At 38.3% G+C, this 27,115-nt stretch overlaps 1 protein-coding gene across 2 annotated transcripts in view; it reads left to right on the top strand.

The window, feature by feature from the left end:
* Positions 1-27,115, top strand: part of LOC126253409 (sodium/potassium/calcium exchanger 4-like) — a 118,106-nt gene that overhangs the window by 46,214 nt on the left and 44,777 nt on the right. For both annotated transcript variants that reach the window (XM_049954718.1, XM_049954717.1), the window contains exons 5-6: positions 3,373-3,592; positions 14,642-14,806. In XM_049954718.1, coding sequence (XP_049810675.1) covers positions 3,373-3,592; positions 14,642-14,806 — 385 coding nt within the window. The remainder of the gene's footprint in view (positions 1-3,372; positions 3,593-14,641; positions 14,807-27,115) is intronic.

Genomic DNA, 27,115 nt, shown 5'->3' with positions numbered 1-27,115 from the left:
AGTGCCTCTATATTCAAAATCAGTGCATTAACATACTGCCCATGAAGACAAAGGGACAGTGAGCATCATGAAGTTGGTCATTTTGTATAATGTACCTTGTTTTACAATTATTAACATTGCCCATAAGTGATGTTATTAATCTTGTACCACAGTACTGTAAACTTTGTATTAAATGTCATTCAACATTACACATGGTGGGTTACATTACATTAGTATGTATAAAGGGTGAAGCAAAATCCATGCATTTGGTCTTTGCAGTGCGACTCCTCACATGGCAGCGATAAAAAAATGTCTGCCACAAAATTTCATCTAGCAAGTACATCTGGCAGAAAAAGGAATTTAGAGTGGCAATCTGGCAACACTGTAACCACACATATGGTAACTATCTCTGTCAGCACATATTACTCATGCTGTACAGTTGATGTAGTCGGTAAGAGTTTTGGGTTAGCATGCAGGAGGTCAAAGGTTCGATCCTTGGTTGGGGCGCATTTTTTTTTTTTTTTTATTTGTTAATTCCATTCTGACATTTCATACTGTAGTATACACCATTTCTTAGGTCGCATAATACTAAATTTACAACATTTTGTAACGGTGAACATAACAAATACATGGTTAGACAAATAAGAGGAGACCAAACGGCAAGGTCATCGATCTCATCAGGATGGGGAAGGAAGTTGGATATGCTCTTTCAAAGGAATCATCTCGGCATTTGCCCGAAGCGATTTAGGGAAATCATGGAAAACCTAACTCAGGATGGCCACACGTGGGATTGAACTGTCGTCCTCCTGAATGCAAGTCCAATGTGCTAACCACTGCAACATATCACTCAGTGACAAATAAGAAATAGACAGTTGAAACAAATGACCTGTCATAGGACAGAATAACTACAAAAATAATATGAATTTCAAGATGCTAAAGATGACAGCACAGTACAATAACACATATACTTGTCATTTATACTACATGTAATATGAGGGCTCAGATGTCGCACATTAGCAACCAGTGACAATAATAATGTCCATATTAATGACCACATGACCTACACAACAGAATACGTTGTCCTCAGAACAACAGATGCTCAAATTGACCTCCCTGCATGTCCAAATGTTACGCAACCTGCCAGATCATACAGCTTTGGACCCTTCGCATCAAAGCTACTTCCACAGTAACCAGATTAGCATGAACACCCGCTACCAAGTCTTCCACATTTGTCGCCAGAGTAGAGTACACATACTCCTTCAAGTGACCCCACAGGAAGGAATCCAGGGGATTTAGGTCAGGTGAACATGGTGGTCATACAACTGGACCTCCACATCAGAGCAATTTCCCTGGAAATGTTCTGTCCAAATACTGTCACACATTAACTCCAGATTGTGGAGGTGCACCTATCATGTTGGAACCATATCCTCTACTGAACATGTAGTGGAACATCTTCCAGTGCATCAGGCAGATATTTTGAGAGGAATGCATGATAGCTTCGTGCTGTCAACCAGTCAGACAACATGAAGGGGCCCATCACATGTTGCCCAATATTCCAGCCCAGACGTTGATATCAAAGCAAACTTGATATCCACCGACACAGGTGACGTGCAGATTAGCTTCACACCAATGGTGGACATTGTGCATATTGAAGACACCCTCAAGAGTGAATGCTGCTTCATCCAATCATATTACAGTGCTCCTGAAGTCATCATTGGGTTCCTGTTGTTGTTGCAACAATTCACAGGATTGCAATCTGCTGATGGTGATCTGCAGGATGCAGGTGTTGCATGAAAGCATGATAGGGGTGCAGCCCATGCTCGTGCAGCACATTACTGACCGCGCATTGCGAGACATGCAGCTGCCTTGCTCTGCTACATGTACTTCACTGAGGTTCTCGGTGTATGACCTCCAGAATAGCTTCCTCAGTAGCTGGAGTACAGCGAGTCCATGGACGACCTCTGTCCTGTGATGGTGGAAGGAGAGAAACTGATTCCCAAAGGCACAGCTCCAGACGATGAAACACATTTTTATCTGGGTGGCATTGATGAGGATATCTAGCAGCATATTCATGAGCGGCAACACCACCCCAGTAATGAGATGCACCAAGGACCAGAAGCATATCCACATATCCATTATTTGTGTATGCCATACGTCTGCCACACTAGAGGTTTACAATGAGAAAATTCAATGTGTGTACACATGGTACATTGTAGCCTGTCACAGGTGCATTATTCCACTCGAACTAGTCCCTCTCCGATGGACAGCATGTCCAGTATAAACACGCCATCAGTCCTGCGCACAGCTCCACCTAACGCGCATTACCCTTCTGACAGATATTGTTCTGCATGATTCAACCTGACCTGCTAATTGTGAAATGTTCAGTTTCAAATTACACCACTTCCTTAACAGTAATAGACATGAAATTTCCACAATACCATCGATAGAATAATGATAATAATAATAAATTGAGATACGTACTAAACAGCATGAGGTTACCAGACTCAATGTTGAAACGCATAATTAGTGGGATCATGGTGATAACACATACAAATAGTAACAGAGATTGGACATTACTGGCAAAGCACTTTGCTAGTGCTACTGGCAACATAAAGCCCTACTGAAATGTAATGGATCTGAAGGAGGCAAGAATCTATGGGACCATTGGAGGAGGGTACAAAGAAAACAGGTTTCAATCTAGTAGATGAAATGGTGCGAATAAATTCACACCCATGACGTGGAAAGGGCTTCTTTCAAAGCTGAACAATCTTCCACTTCTATGACTGTAGTAGGTAACTGCAAATGTTTTCTAGACGATGCACTGAAATCGCTGTTGAGGATTTAGATGCCAGATACCGTACCACCTGGACTACATTTACCAAATAAAAAACATATGCCTCAAACCAGGATCGAACCATTGACCTACTGCATGCTAATCCAAAAATATATCCACTGCACCAACTGCACAGCATGAGTAACATGTGCTGACAGAGGTAGTTACCATACATGTGGTTACAGTGTTGCCAGATTGTCACTCTCTAACATCCTTTTTCTGCTGGATGCACTCGCCAGACGAAATTTTGTGACAGACATTTTCTTATCACTGGCATGTAAGGAGTCACACTGTGAAGTCCGAGTGCGCGAATTTCACTTCACCCTGTATAGCTGTATATAGTAGCATAATGTGCATATATGGCACATATGCACAGTAATCATATTTCAATAAGTGCTGTGAAGTGTGACTCATTCCACATCAGAGCTAACAAGCACAGACTATTTAGATGGTATGTACATGATACCTGTAAAGGGAAACTTGATATAGTGGTTAAGATTTTGTTTCAGTCATTAACTTTATTTAAATAACTTTTACATAGAGCACTTTTACTTTAACAGACTATCACTTTGGACAAGTGGCCTCTCACACGGGACACCACCATCTATGCAGTAGCACTGTTTTCTCTGGTAGCTTCCATCTGGGATGATAAAATCACATGGATAGAGTCAGCAATAATGGTTCTCCTTATTGTGACATACATCCTCATCATGGTTTATAACAAGAAACTGAAATATTTTTTTGAAAACACATGCAGACCTAGAAGATGTCAAAAACATGGTGAGTGCACAGTTATGAATTACATGGGTTTAGACTTTTTATTTAAAAAATCTGTTCATATAAGAACTACAGTTGATTTCTTTCTATCCTTCCTTCTTCTTATTTATTTCTTTTTCTTATTTTTCACAGATAAAAATAAATCACTGTTTTATTCCACATGCATGGATTCTCTTTGTTGAAATGTTAGTCATCTATACATTTGCTCTCAACTATTAGAGAAACCAAATTTCAACCACCAAGAGCTGCTGATGAATAATTCTCTATGTGCAACCAATGCCAGTATTCAGAGCACATCTGGTGCCTTAAAGTCCTATTATAATAGCTTATATGGCAATATTTCTGTGTAAGATGTTTTGTTCAAGGGCTGTTCAGTAAAGAAGGGTCATAATAATTTTTTGAAAACATACTTTCAATCACACAAATAATTTTCATGGTCCTTCTCAACATAGTCACCTTTGGATGTGATGCATTTGACCCAGCTTATCAGCCAGTCTGCAAAGACAAGCTAGAAACTATTTTTTAAAGGTCCTTCAGAGCTTCCTCTGCAGCTTTCACAACTAGTCTGATGACAGAAACTGCCTCGCATGAGGGTGTTTCTTCAAGTTAGGGAACAGAAAAAAGTCACACAGGACTAAGTTCAGACTATAAGGAGGTTGAGTGATGAATGTCAGATTGAATTTTGTAAGATATTCAGTAATAAAATTTGCAATATCTAGCCATGCATTATTGTGGGGCATGATCTGGCCTGTTTCACAGATATGTGGCCTTTTGCACCTGATATGGACTTACAAAGTTTTCAGGCTGTTCCTGCAGTATTGTGCAGTTCTTGATGTGTGTGCAGGTAGAACATGCTAATAAATGATTCCATGAACATTAAAAAATGAGATGACCATAATTTTCCCAATAGAAGCAAAAACTTTTTCTTTTTGGGGGTTGGTGATGAAGGAGATTTCCACACATTGCTGTTTTCCTCACAGGATGAAAATGATGTATCAAATATTCATCAGCAGCGATTACTTTTGAAAGAAACTCCATATCTTTCTCTAACATCAACTTCAACTGCATGCAGACCTACACATAAATGTCTTTTTGTTCGCAAATCAACAGTCTTGGAACTCACGGCACACAAACACATTTCAGAAGATATTTGTAAGGTTGCTCATCAATCCTCTTTCACAATGGCAACAGTAAAGTTGACGCTTTCTTCTGTAATAGCAGTAACTGGAGCATCAGATACACCTTCTTTGAAACTGATTGTCTCCCCTCTTTAAACTATTTTGAGGCTGTGCTGTAGGGGAAACAGACTCTCCACAGGCTCCTGAAATACTGCATATGCCTCAGCTGAAGATCTGTTGAGACAAAAGCAGAATTTCTAGGCCGCATACTGTTCACTGCATGTTACCTTCACTGTTGCAGTAAGTGATATGGAACATGTTTCACGTTCCCCGCCTCTCACAGGTGGAACCAGGTGTGCCAACAATGAAACTGATATGGAGTGTTTGTTGCTCATTAAGCTAACAGAATATCATAATATTACATTATAGTGTGAGCAATTATGACCATGAAAAAATTATTATTATTCTTTATCGAATAACCCTTGAATAATTTATTAGTAGCTCTTATTGGCTAAAATATGAAAGCATGATTATTTCAGGTACTCATATAAGTTGACACTAAAGTTAAAATTAGTAATTGTTTGGCTACCTCAGGTTTCCAAACAGTGTACAGTGGAAAATAATATCATTATCTCAAAAAAGCTTAAACTTCCCACAAATAAATACAGTTAGCTGTTTATGTCAGTATGTTTGCCACATGCTTTTTCAGATTAGATATGATGTACTTTTCATTCTGATTGAATTCTCCGGGATGTGGAACATGTCACAAAACAAGAATATACAATAAAAATTTACAAAATAATAATGATTATGCTAATTACCTTCCACAGATCCCAAATGAAATCGAAATTATGGATGTGGAATAAAACTTGTCACCAAATATTACATGTTCAATACCCTTAGGTGCATACGGTAATTCTTAGGCTATCCTAACAGCACAACATCAAATAAAAAATAAATAAATAAATAAAAAATACTTTACAGCACTTATTTACAATAATCAATTTGTACCAAAGACAGATTTTACATGATATTATTAATAACATAAGCGCCTCAATTGGTTCTGCTAAGAAATTCCCAAATAACTATCAAGAAGTGTCCCCCAGAATTTAACACTGTCAGCTTCTTCTAACTGCTTCTCATTATTTTTTAAGCATATACTGGCAGGAAATCTTTTACAAGTTCTGAATTGCATATACTATTTTTTTTCAAACTTTAGTGACAGAGAATTGGCTAGGAACCATTTATTAATGTCCATGAAAATTTCATTAGTTGACCTTCCTAAGAGTATACATGATTTACTATAACAAAACAAACTTGGCAGCTGGTAAAGTTACTGACGAGAGGTCTCTGATATGTGCAAGAAAAAGTAAGGGCCCTGAGACAGAAGCTTTGGGACCAAGCGAGGTGGCGCAGTGGTTAGACATTGGACTCGCATTCGGGAGGATGACGGTTCAGTCCTGCATCTGGCCATCCCGATTTAAGCTTTCCATGGTTTCCCTAAATTGCTCCAGGCAAATGCCGGGGTGGTTCCTTTGAAAGGGCACAGCCGACTTCCTTCCCCGTCCTTCCCTAATCCGATGAGACCGATGACCTCGCTGTCTGGTCTCCTTCCCCAAAGAACCCAACCCAACAGAACATTTGGGCACACCACCATTAGGTTGGAATCATTAGGAGTGTTTCATTCATATAGAAGCTATAAAATTCATACCAACATAATAATGACATCTGCACTGCACTTGTGCTATGCAGTGGTACTGCAATGCCTGTTTTGAAGCGGGGTATGTGTTTACAGTTTGATATGACGTTACCACAACCTAACATGTGTGACATATGACTAAAAATCCATTGTAATGCTAAATGAAATATTGCAACATTTAAGAGAATGTTAGGGACCTGATATCTGCCTCAGTGCTCAGCATGTCTGGCTGCCGTGCAGAGGACCCAGGTTCCACACCCGGTACTGCCAGGAGTTGTGCTGGCCCCATGTCCCTCCATATTGCATGCAAATGAAAACCTCTGGCAGAGCATGACAAGGTGGTCAGTTGGTTGTAATTCAAACAATAAACTAATGTCTTTTACAAGAAATAAAAATTGGATGATGCTTCAAAGTAAGTCATCTTTTCATGACAAAGGAAGTAAGACATCATTCTTTGTAGTTGTTCGAGGACTAAAGAATCTGGAAGGTAAAATTAAATGACATTTGTATTTAAGCACCGTTAGGTTTAGTATTATCATGACAGCAATAACTTTCTTCACTCAGCTGTCATTTAATATCTTAACATGTCTCCATAATCTGACAAGCATAGCTTTATGAACACATGGATGGCAGTAAACAAGCTGCTTGGAATTCCCCAGGTTACTCTCAGAGAAGTATTTTCATCCTCACACATCCAAAACAGAAAATGGTAATGTAGCATTAGTAAACTGCAAAAGCACCCATGACAAGGACCCAGAATCAGTCTCACTTACTGAAGGTCATAATGCTAACATTGTATTAGGAACAGGAAGCTAACAAATCGTAAATGAATAGCAGCAAAATCCTAAATTCAGTTGGAATATATAGAGTGCAGATCGTCTAGATCCTAATGGTGACAACATACATTTTGCCATAAAGAAATTTATATTGAATAGTGAGATTTAGTAGTTTCCAAATGAGAAACAATGTGGATGAAAGTAAATATCAAAAGTGGGTCAAACTTTGATATCAGATCTCTTTGCAGCCCACATGCCTCAAAAGTTATAGTGGCACACTGCTTCAGAGAAACCTTGGAGAAAATCAAAGGTTTGTTTCCTGATCTTACTATTGTAATAGAGGAAGACTTGACTTTGCCAGCTATAGAATGGGAGAGTCATGTAGTTAAATTGGTGCCAGAGATAGGGATTGATCTGAGACTGTCCAGAATGTTGTTTCTGAAAAATACTTAGTGCAGTTAGAGAATCAACTTGTGAGGACAACACCCAATGTCTCCTACTTTCAAACAATTAACACAGAGCAGGGAGTCATTAACCATAAGGTCTTAGTCTATGACTAAGGCACTTGTAACAAATGTTAATAAAGGCATGAAAATATTTTAGTTTAACAAGAGTGACACTAAGCAAATTTCAATTATCTTAGCAGTCAGCATCAAATATATAGCTCTGGAGATGAATAAATCAAAATCAAAATCAAATTTTTATTATCACATTAGATACCTCATACAATCAAAGACTGTGACATAGGTGACCTGTAAGTTTTAAGACTAACATACAGACTAATAAACTATTCTAAGGGGACAATGAATATGTATTACTTTACGTGGTTGTCATTTTTTTAATATAAATCTGTTGTTATAATATATGTGGTGTTACTTTTTAGAGAGATACTATATGACATCTTCCCCCCATGAACCACGGACCTTGCTGTTGGTGGGGATGCTTGCGTGCCTCAGCGATACAGATAGCTGTACCCCAGGTGCAACCACAATGGAGGGGTATATGTTGAGAAGCCAGATACACATGTGGTTCCTGAAGAGGGGAAGCAGCCTTTTCAGTAATTGCAGGGGCAACAGTCTGGATGATTGGCTGATCTGATCTTGTAACATTAACCAAAATGGCCTTGCTGAGCTGGTACTGCGAATGGCTGAAAGTAAGGGGAAACTACAGCCATAATTTTTCCCAAGAGCATGCAGCTTTACTGTATGGTTAAAAGATGATGACATCCTCTTGGGTAAAATATTCTGGAGGTAAAATAGTCCCCCATTCAGATTTCTGGGCAGGGACTACTCACGAGGATGATGTTATCAGGAGAAACGAAACTGGCGTTCTACGGATCGGAGCGTGAATTGTGTTTTATTCATCTCATGTTGTACATTTGCAATCCATTTGGTTTGCATGCAGGAGACATGTCAAAAATTTATAATACAGTTACAATGATTTTTACATTAATAAATAATAGCACTACAATAAATAATAACACTATAAGGATATTTCTTGGAATGTATAACACATTGTATCCAGCTCAAATTTCTAGTTTGTCCTGCATGAATTCATCCACTGAGTAAAAACACATCAGTGTCAGTACCTCATATAGCTTTCTTTTAAGTGAACCTGAATTCATCTGCATCAACTTGTTCCCTTTTAATTTATTACAAATTTTCATTCCCATGTACTGAGGTCCCTGGGCATACAATCTGAGGCGGTGGGTGGGGAGCATAAAATTTTCTTTGTTTCTAGTATCATATGAATGGACAAAATGGTTTCTCTCAAATAATTCATGTCTGGTGTACAACATAATAATCTCATATATGTATAAGGAAGGCAGAACCAATATTTTAAGTTTTCTAAATAATGGTAGACTTGTGATTTGCAGTGCACATATTTCAAATGATCTTTTCTGTATTTTTAGTATCCACACTATGTTTGTCGAGTTACCCCAAAAAACAATACCACGCCCAATAACAGATTCAAATTAGCTTGTATATGCAACTTCTCATGTGTCCATGTCAACTGCAGCTGATTATATTTGTAATGCAAATGCAAAGCTGCTCAGTTTGTTTGTCAGGTATTCAACGTGTGCCTGCCAGTTCAAATTTTTATTTACATTTAAATCTAAGAATTTGACTGAGTGAACTTCTTCTATATCTTCGTTATTGTGTACAATGTGGAATGTCAGGTCCCTTAATCGGGCAGGTAGGTTAGAAAATTTAAAAAGGGATATGGATAGGATAAGTTAGATATAGTGGGAATTAGGAACAAGACATTTGATCAGGTGAATACAGGGTTATAAACATAAAATCAAATAGGAGTAATGCAGAAGTAGGTTTCATAATGAATAAAAAAATAGAAGTGCGGGTAAGCTACTATGAACAGCATAGTGAACACATTATTGTAACCGAGATAGACATGAAGCCTACGCCTACCACAGTAGTACAAGTTTATATACCAACTAGCTCCACAGATGATGAAGGGATTGAAGAAATGTATGATTAAATAAAAGAAATCATTCAGATAGTGAGGAGAGATGAAAATTTTGTAGTCATGAGAGACTGGAATTCGATAGTGGGAAAAGGAGTGAAGGAAAAGTAGTAGGTGGATATGGAATGGGGGTAACAAATGAAATAGAAAGCCACTTAGCAGAATTTTGCATAGGGCATAGCTTATCCATAGCCAACACTTGGTTTAAGAATCACAAAAGAAGGTTGTATACGTAGAAGAGGCCTGGAGACACTGGAAGGTTTCACATAGATTATATAATGGTAAGACAGAGATTTAGGAACCAGGTTTTAAATTGTAAGACATTTCTAAGGGCAGATGTAGACTCTGACCACAATTTATTGGGTATGAACTGCAAACTAAAACTGAAGAAACTACAAAAAGGTAGGAATTTAAGGAGGTGGGACCTGGATAAACTGAAAGAACCAGATGTTGTAGAGAGATTCAGAAAGAGTGTTAGGGAACAATTGACAAGAAAGGGGGAAAGAAATACAGTAGAAGAAGAGTGGGTAGCTTTGAGAGATGGAATAGTGTAGGCAGGAGAGGATCAAGTAGGTAAAAAGACAAGGGCTAGTAGAAATGCTTGGCTAACATAAGAGATACTGAATTTAATTGATGAAAGGAGAAAATATAAAAATGCAGTAAATGAAGCAGGCAAAAAGGAATACAAACGTCTCAAAAATGACATCAACAGGAAGTGCAAAATGACTAAGCAGAGATGGCTAGAGGACAAATGTAAGGATGTAGAGGCATATATCACTAGGGGTAAGATAGATACTGCCTACAGGAAAATTAAAGGGACTTTTGGAGAAAAGAGAACCATTTGTATGAATATCAAGAACTCAGATTGGAAACGAGTTCTAAGCAAATTAGGGAAAGAAGGAAGGTGGAAGGAGTACATAGAGCGTCTATAAGAGGGTGATGTACTGGAGGGCAATATTATGGAAACAGAAGAGAACATAGATGAAGATGAAATGGGAGATATGATACTGTGTGATGAGTTTGACAGAGCACTGAAAGACCTGAGTCGATACAAGGCCCTGGTTGTAGACAACATTCCATTAGAACTACTGATAGCCTTGGGAAAGCCAACCCTGACAAATCTCTACCATCTGGTGATCAAGATGTATGAGACAGGTGAAATACCCTTGGACTTCAAGAAGAATATAATAATTCCAATCCCAAAGAAAGCAGGTGTTGACATGTGTGAAAATTACCAAACTACTAGTTTAATAAGTCACGGCTGCAAAATACTAACAAATTCTTCACAGATGAATGAAAAAACTGGTAGAAGCCAACCTTGCGGTAGATCAGTTTGGATTCCGTAGAAACGTTGGAACATGTGACGAAATACTGACCCTAAGACTTATCTTAGAAGATAGATTACGGAAAGGCAAACCTATGTTCCTAGCATTCGTAGACTTAGAGAAAGCTTTTGCAAGTGTTGACTGGAATGTACTCTGTCATGTTCTGAAGGTGTCAGGGGTCAAATACAGTGAACAAAAGGTTATTTCCAATTTGTACAGAAACCAGATGGCAGTTATAAGAGTCAAGGGGCATGAGAGGGATGCAGTGGTTGGGAAGGGAGTGAGACAGGGTTGTAGCCTATCCCCAATGTTATTAAATCTGTATGTTGAGCAAGCAATAAAAGAACAAAAGAAAATTTTAGAGTAAGAATTAAAGTCCATGGAGAAGAAATTAAAACTTTGAGGTTTGATGATGACATTGTAATTCTGTCAGAGACAGCAAAGGACCTGGAAGAGCAATTGAATGGAATGCACAGTGTCTTGAAAGGAGGATACAAGATGAACATCAACAAAAGCAAAATGAGGATAATGCTATGTAGTCAAATTAAATCAGGTGATGCAGAGGGAATTAGATTAGGAAATGAGACACTTACAGTAGTAGATGAGTGCTATTTGGGGAGCAAAATAACTGATGATGGTTGAAGTAAAGAGGATATAAAATTCAGACTGGCAATATCAAGTAAAGCGTTTCTGAAGAAGAGAAATTTGTTAACATAGAGTATAGATTTAACTGTCAGGAAGTCTTATCTGAAAGTATTTGTATGGATTGTAGCCATGTATGGGAGTGAAACATGGACGATAAATAGTTTGGACAAGAAGAGAATAGAGGCTTTCGAAATGTGGTGCTACAGAAGAATGCTGAAGGGTAGATGGATAAGGATCAGTTGGTAGGACATGTTCTGAGGCATCAAGGGATCACCAATTTAGTGTTGGAGGGCAGTGTGGAGGGTAAAAAACATAGAGGGAGATCAAGACATGAATACACTAAGCAGATTCAGAAGGATGTAGATTGCAGTAGGTACTTCGAGATGAAGAAGCTTGCACAAAGTTGCATCAAACCAGTCTCTGGACTGAAGACCACAACAACAACAACAACTATATTACATGGTCATCATTCAAGAAATCTTCTACACTATAGTAGCATTTACTTTTAAAATATTTTTCCAGGTGTCTTTCAGTATTTTTTAGATCTGTGCCACTTTTCCCCTTATAGATTTTATATACAAATTTCATGCTCATGCAGTGTGGAGAATTTTTGAGTCTGTGGTAAGGTAGCATGTAACTTGCTCTACATCTAGTCTCATGATGAAGGAGTGAAAACACATAAAATTCAAAACCATTGTTCAATATGCCTTAGATCTGTATATGCAGAGCAAGGTTGTGAGGTATCAGAAAGTTCTAATGCAGTTCAACAGTGACTTCAGAAAGTTACTACAAAATCAGAGAGAGTTTCATCATGATTTAAACTAAGTGAAAGCCTTACTGATAACTAAAATCCAAAACCAAAATGAGAAAACAGAGAGCAATGCAAGAGTGCTCACTGACTTTTAAACTAATAAAATTTTGCACATTGGTCTGACCACAAACAGTAAGAAGCTTTGATCTTACACAAAATCAGTAACTGGACTGAAATTTTCTATTCAGTCGCCCGGTGACTATATCGGCACCAAAGCAGAAAATGACAAAGAGAATGTTGAAATACTGGATTCAGTTTTTAGCAGATACTGAAAAAGCAATTACACAGTTGAAAAATGACTAAAACTGCTTAGTGGTGTAAAGGCACCTTGACTAGGAGAAGTACCTGTAATATTCCACACAGTTATACAAACAGTCCTTCTACCCTTCTTGCAGCAGTTTGTTGAGGTTGCTGGGGTAACATATGTTACCTGTCAACTGGAATAACAACAGATCATTTCCATTTAAAAAAAAATGTTTGTCTCTGTGACGCACATAATTATAAGCCCGCAATGTTGACATCAATCTGCTGTAGAATATCTGAGCATGTCATATGTTCACAAATTATGACCTTTTTGGAGAACAAAAATCCCCTCTATTGAAATCAACATAGAGTCTTCAAACAGAGATCTTGTAGAGCTCAGCTCACTCTATTTGTCCACGATATTTGGAGTGCTGTAAACAATAGCACCCTTGTTGCCTACTTGATGCCATGTTCCTTGACACCCTTGACACTGTGGAAGTATGTGATACAGTTTGACACTGCTGTTTAATGAATGAGATTTCTGAGTACTGGACCAAATTTATAGCTGGATTCAGTACTTCTGAGCAGATAGAACTCAAGACATTATTCTTACAGTATATGTTTATAAATGGTCTAGAGAATAATGTTGGAAGCTCTGTGAGGCAGCTATTCAGAGATGATACTTTGTTTATAGGAAGGCTGCAACACCGGAACACTACTGAAATGCTGGATGAGCTGCAGAGAATCAGTAATTAGTGCAGCAAATGGTAGTTGACCCAGAGTGTAAACAAACATATAGCACATAAATGGATAATAAAATCCATTACTTTTCAATTAGATAATGAAACCAACTACTGTTCATTTACACTATTAACAATAAATCACCAGAAACAGTAATAACTGTGGAATACCAATGAATAACCATCAAGAGTGACCTAAGTAAAATATTGATTCAAGGAAAATTTCAAAAGAGAAAATAGTTAAAATTGCAAGAATAGAGAATGCCTGGCTATTATTTACCTTCAGTACATGAAATTCCTAGTGTTATCAACAGAAATACTTAAATCAGAATATATTATGAAAAGGATATGGTTGCTATTCACCGTATAGAGGAGACATTGAATTGCAGACAGACACAGTGACCAGACTGCTATACATTTTAGATTTCAACTTGGACTTTCCATAGTTTACAAAGAAGAAAATACTCATCCTAGCCTTTTAAACATTATGTTTTCTCTCCAGGAAGGAAAGAGGGCAGGTTGAGAAGGTTAGAAAGGAGGTGAAGGGGGATGAGGCATGGGGCAAGTGACTCAGGTCTCAGGTTGAGTGGGAGCCATCCCACAACAGATTGGCTGCTTCTGGCATTGACTGAACAAGTAGACTCTTTCCAGAAGCATTAAGATGCATGTCATGCCATATGTTATGCAACCCCAAGTTAGACATTAAGTTCTGTATCAATGTATTTGAACAGAAAACTCTGTCCTCAGTTGTCATACTAATCAGTCTGCTGTGAGTTTAATCCCTATCAACATGGGTTTTGAGTCACCTTGTCCTTCCCACCCCCAATCTTTCCTTCCTCAAGAAAGAACATATATACATATTTCAAAACCTAGGTTTAGTATTTTTTTACTGTAACTATTTCTGTTCAGAGTACCAGGAATTTCACCTACTGAAGGCAAGTATTGGTCACCCGATGTGCATCTTTATAATGTTAACTACTTTCTCGTACACAACACTTAACAAAAACAAATAGAAACAGTGTCCCATTCACTCTGATACCTCACAAATATTCATATATTTGTCATCTGCTTATTTTCAGCTAAAAAACAATTGTAAAACTTCTGAAACAGCCAATATGAGTACACCAGTGTACACATTACAAATCAGTTAAAAGATCTTTATTTATACAGAAAACGCTGAGTATTGTGTTAATTTTAGTATGTATATATTGCAGTATTCTCCACGGAGACAACTGATGTGGGTCAAGGAATTTACCGACCGTACTTCCTGAAGATGGTCTCACTCACACCTCGCAATTCAAAACAGCCACGAGTTTCGGTCATTGAAAGACAGATGTCGGATATTACAGATGATGGACTCAAAAACCTTAATGAAGAAAGTAAGTCAACAGTTAAGTATATCAGTATATTTTAATACATTCTCACTAAATACAGTGTTTGCAATGAATACATGCAGGCTTTCACTTAACTTCATTACTGGCTGAGTAATGAGTGTCTTTGGTTCACCTGTTTTTGTTATGTATACTACAGCTCTGTTAATGATGAATGTGTCTTTAATGAGATAATACAGAAAATCCTCATGCTAGAAATTAACCACCATGTCTCAAAAGGCACTGAGTGACTGATTACACAACACACTAGTCATTTACCACTCTCATGAATCTCAAAATTATTTATCACTTTGGCTATGTTTAAAGAACAAAATGTTAGTTTAATACAGATTAAGGTTCATGGTAGGATCATTCATAATGAAGTGATGAATGCCTTACTGAAGGAAAGTTTTACAAAATGCCATTTCATAGGTGTTCCTCTACCTTACACTGATTTCACTCCGGTAATCATGAAACATTCTCAAGAGGAATGGTTCACCTACTGGCTTACTACACACATGGATAAGAGGAATATTTTATGTCCAAGTTCAACCTGTTGTTGAAAGAAAGCCATAGTTTTATGAATCAAATAATAAAAAATTGTATACTACATTTTTCATTAGTATTCTCCTTGAATACACATGTTATATGAGGTGTAATCAAAAATTAACAGAAATTTTTGTTTTTCTTGAAGAACCTTCATTTATTCATCACCAACATCAACTTTGTCCCCTTCAAAGTAAACTCTCTCAGACATAATACACTTCTGCCAGTTCTTTTTCCAATCTTGGAAGCACTTCTGGAACTCACTTTTTGTTATAATGTTCAGTTCCTTCAGTGATTCTGTTTTTATCCCATCAATGGAGGTAAAATAATGTTCTTTAATGGTTCTCCTTAGCATCAGGAATAGAAAGAAGTTGCAGGTGTCATGTCGGGCAAAAACAGTGGCTGAGGGAGCAATGGTTTTGCTTTTCGCCAAAAAATCACAAACAAATATTGAAGTGTGAGTGGGAGCATTTGCTTCACGCAAATGGTGCATAACTTCGAGATAGTATTCCTTATTGACTATATGACCATAAGACAGAAACTCATGATTCACAATTCCATTTTAATTGAAGAAAACAGAAAGTAGAACCTTCACAAGTGATTGAGTTTTTTTTTTTTTTTTTTACGTCATAACATATCCATGTTTCACCACCTGTTATAACCTTTTTAGAAGTTCTGGGTCATTATTCAATTCATTCACCAATTCCTGAGCAATGGCTATGAGATGTTGCTTTTGGTCGAAATTCACCAGTTTCAGAATATAATTTGCTGCTACATGTTTCATGCCAAAAACATCTGAAAAAATTGCTTGGCATGAGCCAAAGAATATGCCATCATCATTAGCAACTTCTCTGATGGTGATTTTCTAGAACCATTTTCTTTACTTCTACCACATTGTAATTGATGTACTACGGCATCCAGGGCAGTTGTCGTCCTCAACATCTTCTCGACCCTCTGTGAATTGCTTACATTGTTTGTAAACTCTTGTCTTACTCATGGTAGATTTGCAAAAAGCCATAGTCAACATTTCAAATGCAGCACTGCACTTTATTCCATTTTTCAAGCAATTTAATGCAAATTCTTTGATACATCTTTTCCAAACGTAAAAATTTGCTGAATACTTGAACACACATATAACCTTTCTGACTGTCAACAACAAACTGAATATTCTAAACAGCTTAAAATGCAATCATACATCAGGAACATATGTACCAATAAAATTTAAAAAAAATTGAAAATCAGATTATAAAGCCCAAGAAATCAAAAAATCCCATTATGTTTTGACTACACCTTGTATGAGCCATCCCCATAGGCTAAAAGATAAGGTCAATCCATGCAGCCCCAAGTAAGTTTTTCAGACAGCCAACCACAGCCATTTCTGCACATAAGAAATGCAGGAGAGCCAAAAGAATCAGTCAAGGAAATTGGGAAATATGGAATCACATTCCTTGTTTCAGTATCTTCTTCAGTGCATGGAGATAATAACACAATTTTCAAAATTTAAGCTTCCTATTCATCTAAGATAAACATTGTTTGGCAAATTAATAAATGATCTGACACTATTCAAATATCAAACCGTGTAAAAATGGATGTAAAGGAATTTCAATGATTGGAGCTGTTCACATAATACAGTGTTTGAACAAATCTCTTTACTGTAATAGTTTAGTGTGTACCTAATATTCAGCCACTGTTATACATTGAGTGAAATAGTCATAAAGTACCTTCTGATATCATGTTGGACCTCCTTTTGTCTGGTGTTGTGCAGCAACTCGATGAGGCACGAACTCAACAAGTCGTTGGAAGTCCTCTACAGAAATACTGAGCCATGCTGTCTCTATAACCGTCCATAACTGAAAAAGTTTTTCCACAGGAGGATTTTGTGCATGAACTGGCCTTTCAATTACATCCAATAAACGTTGGATGGGATTCATTTTGAGAAATCTGAGTGGCCAAATAATTTGCTCCAATGTTCTTCAAACCGACCAAGAATAATTATGGCTGGGTGACATGGTGCATTGCCATCTATAAGAATTCAGTCTTTTTTTGGGCAAATGAAGTCTGTGAATCGCTGCAAATGGTCTCCAAGTAGCAAAACATAAACCATTTCCAGCAAATGATCAGTTCGGTTGGACCAGAGGACCCAGTCAATTCCATGTAAACACAGCCCACACAATTATGGAACCATCATCAGCTTGCACAGTGCCTTGTTGACAACTTGGGTCCATGGCTTCATGGGGTCTGTACTACATTCAAACCCTACTGACTCAACTGACAAGGCCATGACTTTCCAATCATCTAGGGTCCAACCAATACGGTCACAAACCCAGAATAAGTCCTACAGAGGCACATGCATCGGTCATCTGTTGCCATAGCCCATTAACACCAAATTTCATTGCACTGTCCTAACGAATATGTTTGTTATACATCTGACATTGATTTCTGCAGTTAATTCATTCAGTGCTCCTTGTGTGTTAGCACTGACAACTCTTCGCAAACGCCATTGCTCTCGATCATTAAGTGAAGGCTGTTGGTCACTGTATTGTCCATGGGTCTGAAAATTGGTATTCTCAACTCATTCTTTACACTATGGATCTAATGATTTCCAAAATGGAATATCCCATGCATCTAACTGCACCTATCCATTCTGCATTCAGCATCTGTTAAACCCTGATGTGAAGCCATAATCACATTGGAAGCCTTTTCATAATACAAAATTGTTAAGGCTTTCGTGGCCACTTGTTGACAAACTGCCTATTGGCTTCTGTCTCGGGTTCTTCGGCCGACGTTCATCTAATGATTTTTCTGACGTTTCACCAGCACGAGTGGCTGGCATTGTCAAAGCTTCACCCTCCATTGCCCTCCATTTCATAATGATCACCTGGGTACAAATGACAACTCCACCAATGCACTGCCCTTTTATACCTCATGTATGCTATACTACTGTCATCTGTACATGTGCATATCGCTATCTCATGACTTTTATCACTTCAGTGTATTTTATGTTTACTCCTTTTGTAATTGTTACAAAGGCTGTCTATATAGTTTGATTGACTGAGACTAATAAATAATAACAGTAACAACAACAACAACAACAATTAACAGGCCTCTGCATCCCCCTCCTCACTGTGATCTACCTGCTCTTGTCCTCCTCCCCATATGTGTAATTCCCATCTACAGCATGGTATTACCACAGTCTGCACCTATGCAAATTTTCCATGTCTACATGTTCCTGACCTCTTCATCTCCTGATCTTCTCCTTCCTTCACGTTCTTCTTATACCTTGCTTCTTGCATGTTCCCTCTGCACACACTGTCCAAAACAAACTCTCTCCCCAGCTGAGCCATGATGCCAGGAAAATACACTCACTGATAGAATAAGTTGAGCAGTTGGAAGTAATGGTCAGACACAATTTCATAAACATACAGACCTTTAGTTGGTAGGTAAATGATTTAGGGTCACGACGGTGTGTGGTGGTTGGAATGGATACCAGAGCGTCCCCACATACCCATTTTGTATCTCCTGAACTGTGTCCTGTATGATGATACAATTTTGCACATACATTCGGTGTTGTGAATAGAGTTAGTACTAAAGAATAAATTAGAAATCACACCCAACAAAGTTTACTGCACCAACAGAGAAAACGTAATATGCGATTTTCTTTCCTTTCATTATTTTGTGAGGGGTGTTGCTAAGAAAGAGTATCACAAAGCTCTGAAATTATGTGTAAAATTTGTAGCAAGTAACCAAGTGTTCTCATTGTCAAATACTGGATGAATATAATCGATGTACTTGCACATGGTGAATTACGCTTTCTCAATACTTGTACATGGTGTCTAACTGTAGTACTTATTGTTAGCATAAGATTACACCTCTTAATGAGCAGATTATGACATAATTTTATTTTTTAAATTTGGTCAGTAGCTATACTACATACAGAGAATCAAATTTTTGTTGCCCCTGGAAACTGTGAGATGGGCAACAATGGAACTGGAACTTTGTGCCACATGAAATGTGTTAGCCACTTAGTAAGGTAGATTATCAGTTACAATGAAACTAATACAAAACTAGTGCCAATATCATGAATAGGATAGTTGATACTCACCATATAGCGAAGATGCTGAGTTGCAGACAGGTACAACAAAAGACTTTTGGAAAGCGAACTTTCGGCCAACAAGGCCTTCATTCAAAATAGACAACACACACACACACACATATGCACATAAATGCAACTCTCACACATATGACCGCAGTTTCTGTCAACTTAAGCCAGTCTGTAAGCAGCAGCGCATGATGGGAGAGACAGCTGGGTGATGGGGTTAAGGAGGAAATGGGGGTGGGGAAGAGGTGGGATAACAGGGTGGGGCGGGGGTGGTAAACTGCTGCTTGTGAGAGTGTACAGTGGTGAGGTGGAGAGACAGGGTAGGACAGCTCAGTGTAGTCAAAAGGTTGGATGGAGGGTGGGGGGAGGGGGCAGGGGGTAGGCAGAGTAACAGAAAAGTATTTTCCATTGTTTGATTTTGGATGAGAAGTATATGGCAGACAGTGTAGGGAGTGTGCAGAGGTAAGAGAAATAGGTAAAGTTAAGAGATTTATTAAAAATTGCTTGATATTCTATTGTTTTACTATAGGTATTTTTTCTCTGACTTAAATAAAATTTATCATTCAAGTTCACACTTATCAAGGAAAAATCATAATTACTGTTACAGTACTGAATGATGAAGAAAAAATAATCTCACAGAAATAGTTGAGTTGACAGATTTAGCTTTATGTTCATCACCAAATTTATACTATAACTGTAACCCTATACAGCATCAAGTATGTATTGAGGGATTTTACTGACTTAGGGAGTACCTCAACAAACTGGAAGCAGTTTGTATAGCTACAGGCTGTGTGTGGATAAGTGTTGTCCTGTTGAAATACAATGCCAGGATACTGTTTCATGAGAGACAATATATGAGGACATGGAATGTCTCCAACTTACCCCTGTGCCATCAGAGTTCTTTTGAATCACTACCAGAAGTAACTCAGTTGCTTTAAAAAGCAATTGTCACTGGAGATAGTTCAGAATGTCACTCGTTAGCAGTTGTCACTTTTCTAAATTATCATCTGTTACAGAGTCAACAGCAGCTTGCACACAGGATGCCAATTCAGCAGTCCAGCTTCTGCTGCTCTCTCACTAACAGTGTGGGGTGGCCAGAAGTGTGGTAATAAGTCCATTACTTGTGCCACATGGCACATGCAGATGTGAAACAATAATTATGTGGTCAGTACACGGTACAGCGATCCTTCCTCTGTGAGATCAGTCGGTTGACCACATACTTTACAACTCATCGGGTTTCTCCCTTGATATAATTGCATCCAGCATTGGATCAGTATCACATCTCAATACTCCGTGGCCCTGAATATCATACGATTCAACCAATCGGCCACTAGAGATAAGAAATGGAGCAAGTATGAGCCTTAAGATTAAGGGCTTCATGCCTTAGAAATTGATCATTGCCTTCATGTCAGTGCCTTCCTTCCTTCCCACTGCAGATCTATGAATATCACAAGTCTGAGAATGGTGGCACTGCAATTGCATCCTACTTGTCGACTCTTTCCTCTTACTGAAGTGTGAGACTAGTTGTGACCTTTATTAGTACAATAGTTGAGGGCATAATCTTGCTGTCGTGAAGTAGCACTGACAGGTTGAAATGACCAACTGTCAGTATCAGATGGCCTCAAAGGGTTTATTATCACAAGTTCTCAGCAGCATTTTCTCCTGTGTTTCAGCAGTGCATGTGAAACAACGGAGCCACACACACTACAGCAGTTACATGGCGAGAGAATTGTGCTCGCTGAGCACTGCTGCATCACTATTATCTCACTCATCGCCATGAAGTGGCTGTTCTACACATGTTGACAACCCCAGCAATGGCTGCTGTCAGCCTCCCACAGATACAGCCAGTTTGGAAGTGTAACTGTTCATTGATGGGCTTAAAAAATATTCTGAAATATGGGACACATCTCACAAAGTGTAATTGTTATAGGATTAAGAAGAGAGCCACACGGTTTCAACAGTGTGCAAAGTTTGTGAGGGTTTTGCTTCAAAACCAAATCAGGAAAGAAATGAAATAATTTAACATTACTGTTAAACAATCTAGTGTTTGTGTTGTACATGTGGCGTTTTTACTCAAATGTGGCCATTTAAAACATGAAACACTGCTAAATAGCAAATGCTCTGCTTCCTGGCAATGGTCCTTTCATCTGAATGAACAAATCTTCAGTTAACAATAATAGTTAAAAATGAATTACATTACTTCAGTTGCTAAGTGCATTTAGCAATTTCCAAGACACTTTAAAGATAATTTGAAACCTTTTCTAAAGATTTTTCCCCATTTATGTTCTTAAAATAAAATATTTAATACATCCACTCATTTCTAAAGTAATCAGAAATTTGAAGCTGTTTTACACATGGGAGCTCATACAGAAGCAAGGGGTTTCCTGGCATATTCTAAACACCTTAATATTCTGCATTTTTAACACATGTACAGTCAACAAAATGAACTTCACACATTCTCGCCATGTACAGTCAAGTCGCAAATTGTGGCAACAATTTTGGCCTGTTAATGTCCATATTTGGTTATAGCAGCAACATATTATCATACCAGTGTGATGCACTACACACAACATTGGTTATTAAAACCAATGAAATATTTTATACGGAAGTACGGGATGTTGACAACTACTGCTAAATATGTAGTGATCTGACCGGCAGCGCTAGGTGTGGTCCAAATCACTGAACACTTAGCTCATGGTCAAAGTGCCATTAACTCCTAGTACCCAATAAGACTCATCCTCTTTCTGAGCGGCTAGCCGCGAGTTACAAACTGGACTACGAGAATCTCCCACCACGTGCTGCGCTGTTGCCGTATTTTGTGACAATGCAGTTTCATTCACAGAGCAACCGAATTATTCATTCAGATGTCGATTTTACTTCATTGCAGCAGTATAGCTGTGAATGCGTATCTGTAAACGTTTTCGTGTGATTTCCAAATGAAAATGTCATGTGACGGCAATAAACGTGAAGTTCCCCACAAGCAACTTTAATTAAACTGCATGCCTATGGAGTATCGTCTTAGTTGTGTGACTGGTTTTGTGATTTCCTGTCAGAAAAATCAATGTATGTAATAATCGACAAAAAACCATCAAGTATCTGGCGTTTGCATGGAAGTGTTACAGGCGCTCCTCTGTTCCTGAGCTAATAAACAATTTAGGACAAAATCTGAGCGGCCCTCTTAGACTGTTTGCAGATGATGCTGTGATTTACCATCTTATAAAGTCACCAGAGATTAAAATTTATTAGAAAATGACTTAGACAAGATATCTGTATGGTGAGAAAAATGTCAGTTGGCTCTAAATAATAAGTCTGAAGTCATCCGCATGATTACTAAAGAGAAACTGCTAAATTCAGTTTACAGGATAAAACACACGATTCTAAAGGCTGTAAATTCAACTAAACACTTATGGATTATAATTATGACTAACTTAAAATGCAACTATCACATTGATAACGTTGTGTGGAAAGCAAACCAAAGACTGCGATTTATTGGTAGAACACTTAGAAAATGCAACAGGTCCTCTAAAGAGACTACTTACACTATGCTTTTCCACCTTCTTCTGAAATATTGCTATCATGATGGGATCCACAGCAGATAGAACTGATTGAAAATCTTCAAAGAAGGGCATCTCATTTTGTATATTCACGAAATAGGGGAAAGACTGCCACAGATATGATACACAAATTGGGGTGACAATCATCAAAACAATGGCATTTTTCATTGTGGCAGGATTTTCTCATAAAATTTCAGTCGCCAACTTTTTCCTCAGAGTGCGAAAATACTTTGTTGGCCCACCTACATAGGGAGGAATGTTCATCATAAAAAAGTAAGAGAAATTAGAGTTCGGACAAAAAGATAAAAGTGTTCGTGTGTAATGCGCGCTGTTTGAGAGGGGAATGATAGAGAGAGAGCTTAAAGCTGGTTCTATGAATGCTCTGCCAGGCACTTAATTATGAATTGCAGAGTAATCATGTAGAGATAAATGCTTCACAAGCAGTAGATGTGGTTTATGTCCTGCATTTATGACTTCAAATTTGAATCTGATACCGATACTTCTATTTTTGACATTTTCCTGACTCAAGAACGAACTGCAAAAGCATGTGTTGGGAAGAGAACAGTACAGAGAATAGTAAACAAAAGTGTCAGGGCTGTACAGGTAATAGTGAACAAAAGTTTCGGAGCTGTAGAAAACTCAGGAAATTTTGTGTTGCTGAAAATCATCGACATTGCAAGAAACCTGTAACACAAACAGATGGTTTTGACAACAATGTTTTAATGCACTCCGTGTTTGAAATGTATATAAAAGGAAATATCCAACATCACAAAAACTTGTTACAATTATGCCTGAGCAAATTGGATTCAAAGGTAGTGATTCATCAATGTAAAGAATTTTAAAATACATTGATTTTAAACATGTTAAGAAGAGAGTTTTTAATTGAAAGAAGTGACATAGAAGCAGCATGAAGCAGGTCTGTTATAAAGGTGCACGATATAAGAGGAGGAGGTAGTTCTACAGTGTATCACCTTGATGAAACATGGATAATCAGAATTGTTCCATGAATACCTGCTGGAAAATGGGTGATGGTTCTTGTGGTTTTAAAGTTCCCATAGCAAAAGGTTCTCGGATACTTATTCTCCATGCTAGCTCTTCTTCTGATTTTGGCCCTCAGAGTAAATTTGTATTTAGATGTAATAAAAACAGTAGTGACTACCATTCAGTAATGAACGCCGTCACTTTCAAGAAGTGATTCACTGAGGAAGTCTTGTCATACCTAGCTTTGAAGTCGGTCATTGTAATTACCATGCCAGTTATCATTCAGCTGTTACAGAGAAATGCCCAAGTATGAGCACCATGAAAAGGGATATTGTGCTCTGGCTGAAAAATAAAAATATTTCTAACAATATAAGCCAGACTCGTACTGAACACTTGCAGCTCATTAATTTATAAAAGTCATGCAACATAATGTACAAATTTGACTTTCTTGAATGTGAATGTGGTCACACAGTTTTGCATTTATGCACCTATTACTGTCAGTATAATCCGATAGAATTAATTTGTGCACAGGTTACAAGCTATGGGGGGAAAAAGGCAAAACAGTCAAGGTAAGGCACTGAAATGCTTGTGCTTGAAGCAATGGACAGCATCCCCCTTCAGCGTAGGCACACTGTGTGTATCTCACTGAAAAGTTTCAAAAATAAGACTTTCTTAGGGAGGTGAAGATGGATAAAAGCCTTGAACGTATCATCCTAAATATACAATCAGATGGTTCAGCCATGGACTCAGATATTAGATTGTATTACAATGTAGACTTTGAAACAAACTAGTGATCTTTCTTGGTTTTAAAGACTTGTGGCTTATAAACGTTTTTGTGGGCATATCAATTTCATACACAGTACATGAGAATTTCCTAGCTTTTATTGGTAAGGAATATGTATCCTGTGAATTATTCAGACTATAATGTTCAACACATTGCCCAAGGAGAAGTTAAGCTTTTCCCAGCCTGTTGTGTTACTTGCGAGACTGCGGCTGGATAAATTCATTAAAAACTACAGTATTTTGACATGTAGACCCTTGTCATTTTCATGGCACAAATTGGATAAGCCTTAAAATGAAAGAGAGGATTACCTGTCGAGATATTGGTGGTTTTCAATGTTATCGGCCAGCATTCTGTTGAGTTATTCACAGAAGATGGTTAATTGTTAGCTTGTTCAATGAATCATTTATGCGTTCTCTCACTGTAATGTCGAACGAGTTAGTTTAAACTCGTAATGTCTGTTGATACCGTAAAATATGATAACATGCAGATAATTTTTACAATAGTCTTTTGCACTGGTGTTTGGTACCAGTAATTCATTTTTACGCATAGTGGTTTATACTGAACAGCAGTGAAACACATGTATGTATTCAGTTATACACATTTAAAAAAATATAAGGAACAGAAGCAGTTGTCAAACAAGTATAATGATTTCGGTTTGAGTTTGAAGTTTATTTTGTTACGTGTTGCATTTTTACTTATAATACAGTCCAAATCACAATAAATGGCTATTACTGCAACTGAGCTAGATCTCCTGTGTCTCAGCCCAAGTACAGGTCTGCCTATGCACAGGCCACCTGTGTCTGGGCATGTAAATTTGGCTGGCATATGGAGTGGACCGAAAGGTTTGTCTCAGGTCACAGGTGGTGTCAGCTTTTTGACATCACAGCTGGTCACAAACTCATAACCTGGCACCAAAAATAGCTCCAGCTGCAACTGCAGTTATAAATGGTGCTTCCACTCCCACTGTCATCTCCAACCCAGATGTCTAACATCCCAGCAACCACCCACCATGCCGTTAGCCATAGCCCCATGCAGCATACTTGCTGGTACTACCTGCTTCCCAGTTACCCCAGCTGAAAGCATGCAGATATGTGGGCCATTGTTTGGGAGCCCACAAGCAGTCATTCTCCCTGCCCAAGCCTCTTCTAGTGACAGCTGTACTGGCGCAGAATTCTATTCTGACAAACTGCCAACTCCATTGTCCCTGTGTCCATGCAGTAGCAGACGAGGCTATGATGCTAGATCCCTTGGCGGGGACCTCAACTGTGCCTCCCACGCTTCCCGACTGGCAATGGCACAAACCCAGCCTCCCCCAATATCGAGGGGGAGGGATTTAATATCCCCACCCACGGCAGGTATCGATAGTGATTCAAAGATGTTGCACCTCATTACTATGACAGCTGCAATCTCTGGCTGTAAGAAATGTAACAGGCATTTCTTGTGGGCCATCCCTCTCACACAATTATAGGCTGAGCAGGCAACCAGTAAGCATGTGTTCCACACTGTATGAAGCACTCATTAACTTGCATCACTATACATACAAACCCTTGCTTTTGTTGTAGACTGTCCAGCTTTCATTATCGGGATATACTCAGTGTGCAGCTTACTGTGGCTCTTACTCTGTTTATGGTCTATAGTGGACAGAAAATAGTGAGTGAGGAGAAAAAGGAGATGAGGAGTGGCTGACAGCTGGGCAGGAGAAGCATAAAGTGTACAAGATAGGAATTTGACATCAGAGAGCAGAGGATCTTGCATGTGGCACATTATGAAGGGATGAGAGGATTGGCAGCAGGAGACAGAGCAAAATATCAGAGGAAAAGAGATTAAGGCCAGTAGGATTGTAGACTCAGAGGATGCGCTGTAACAACAATTCCCATCCACGTAATTCAGATTAGCGTGGGTTGTGAATCAGCTATTGAGTTTTCAAAAGGGGGGAAAACCCATTATATACCTTAGTGATTTGACTGCTATTACAATCAATGGGAGTTGTTATAAAACAAGTAAAAACACACACAAATAAATACCGCAGCCTTACTAGAGTTAATTTTCCGTGATACCGAGCCGTACGTATCGTCCGACATTACCTTCACACAATAATTACTTTTTCAATTACTATTAAATGTCTCTGAGAAGTAGCCGAACACGATGCAAATCTTACACTTAAATTGTCATCTATTGTATTTTATGTAATACAACATTCCTATCATCTGGAGACGATTATGATAGAAATCACAAAATCACGGGCTGTCATCGAACGTTCACTCCAGTAAGGATGCGATAGCTATTTGAGTGTGTCTTTTTTATGTATTTTATAACAACTTCCATTGATTCTAATAGCAATAGAATCCCTAAGT

This window comes from Schistocerca nitens, chromosome 4, assembly GCF_023898315.1.
Source record: "Schistocerca nitens isolate TAMUIC-IGC-003100 chromosome 4, iqSchNite1.1, whole genome shotgun sequence".
In the NCBI taxonomy this organism is placed as follows: domain Eukaryota; kingdom Metazoa; phylum Arthropoda; class Insecta; order Orthoptera; family Acrididae; genus Schistocerca; species Schistocerca nitens.
Note: the sequence above shows the minus strand (reverse complement) of the source record. Positions and strands in the feature narration are given on the sequence as shown.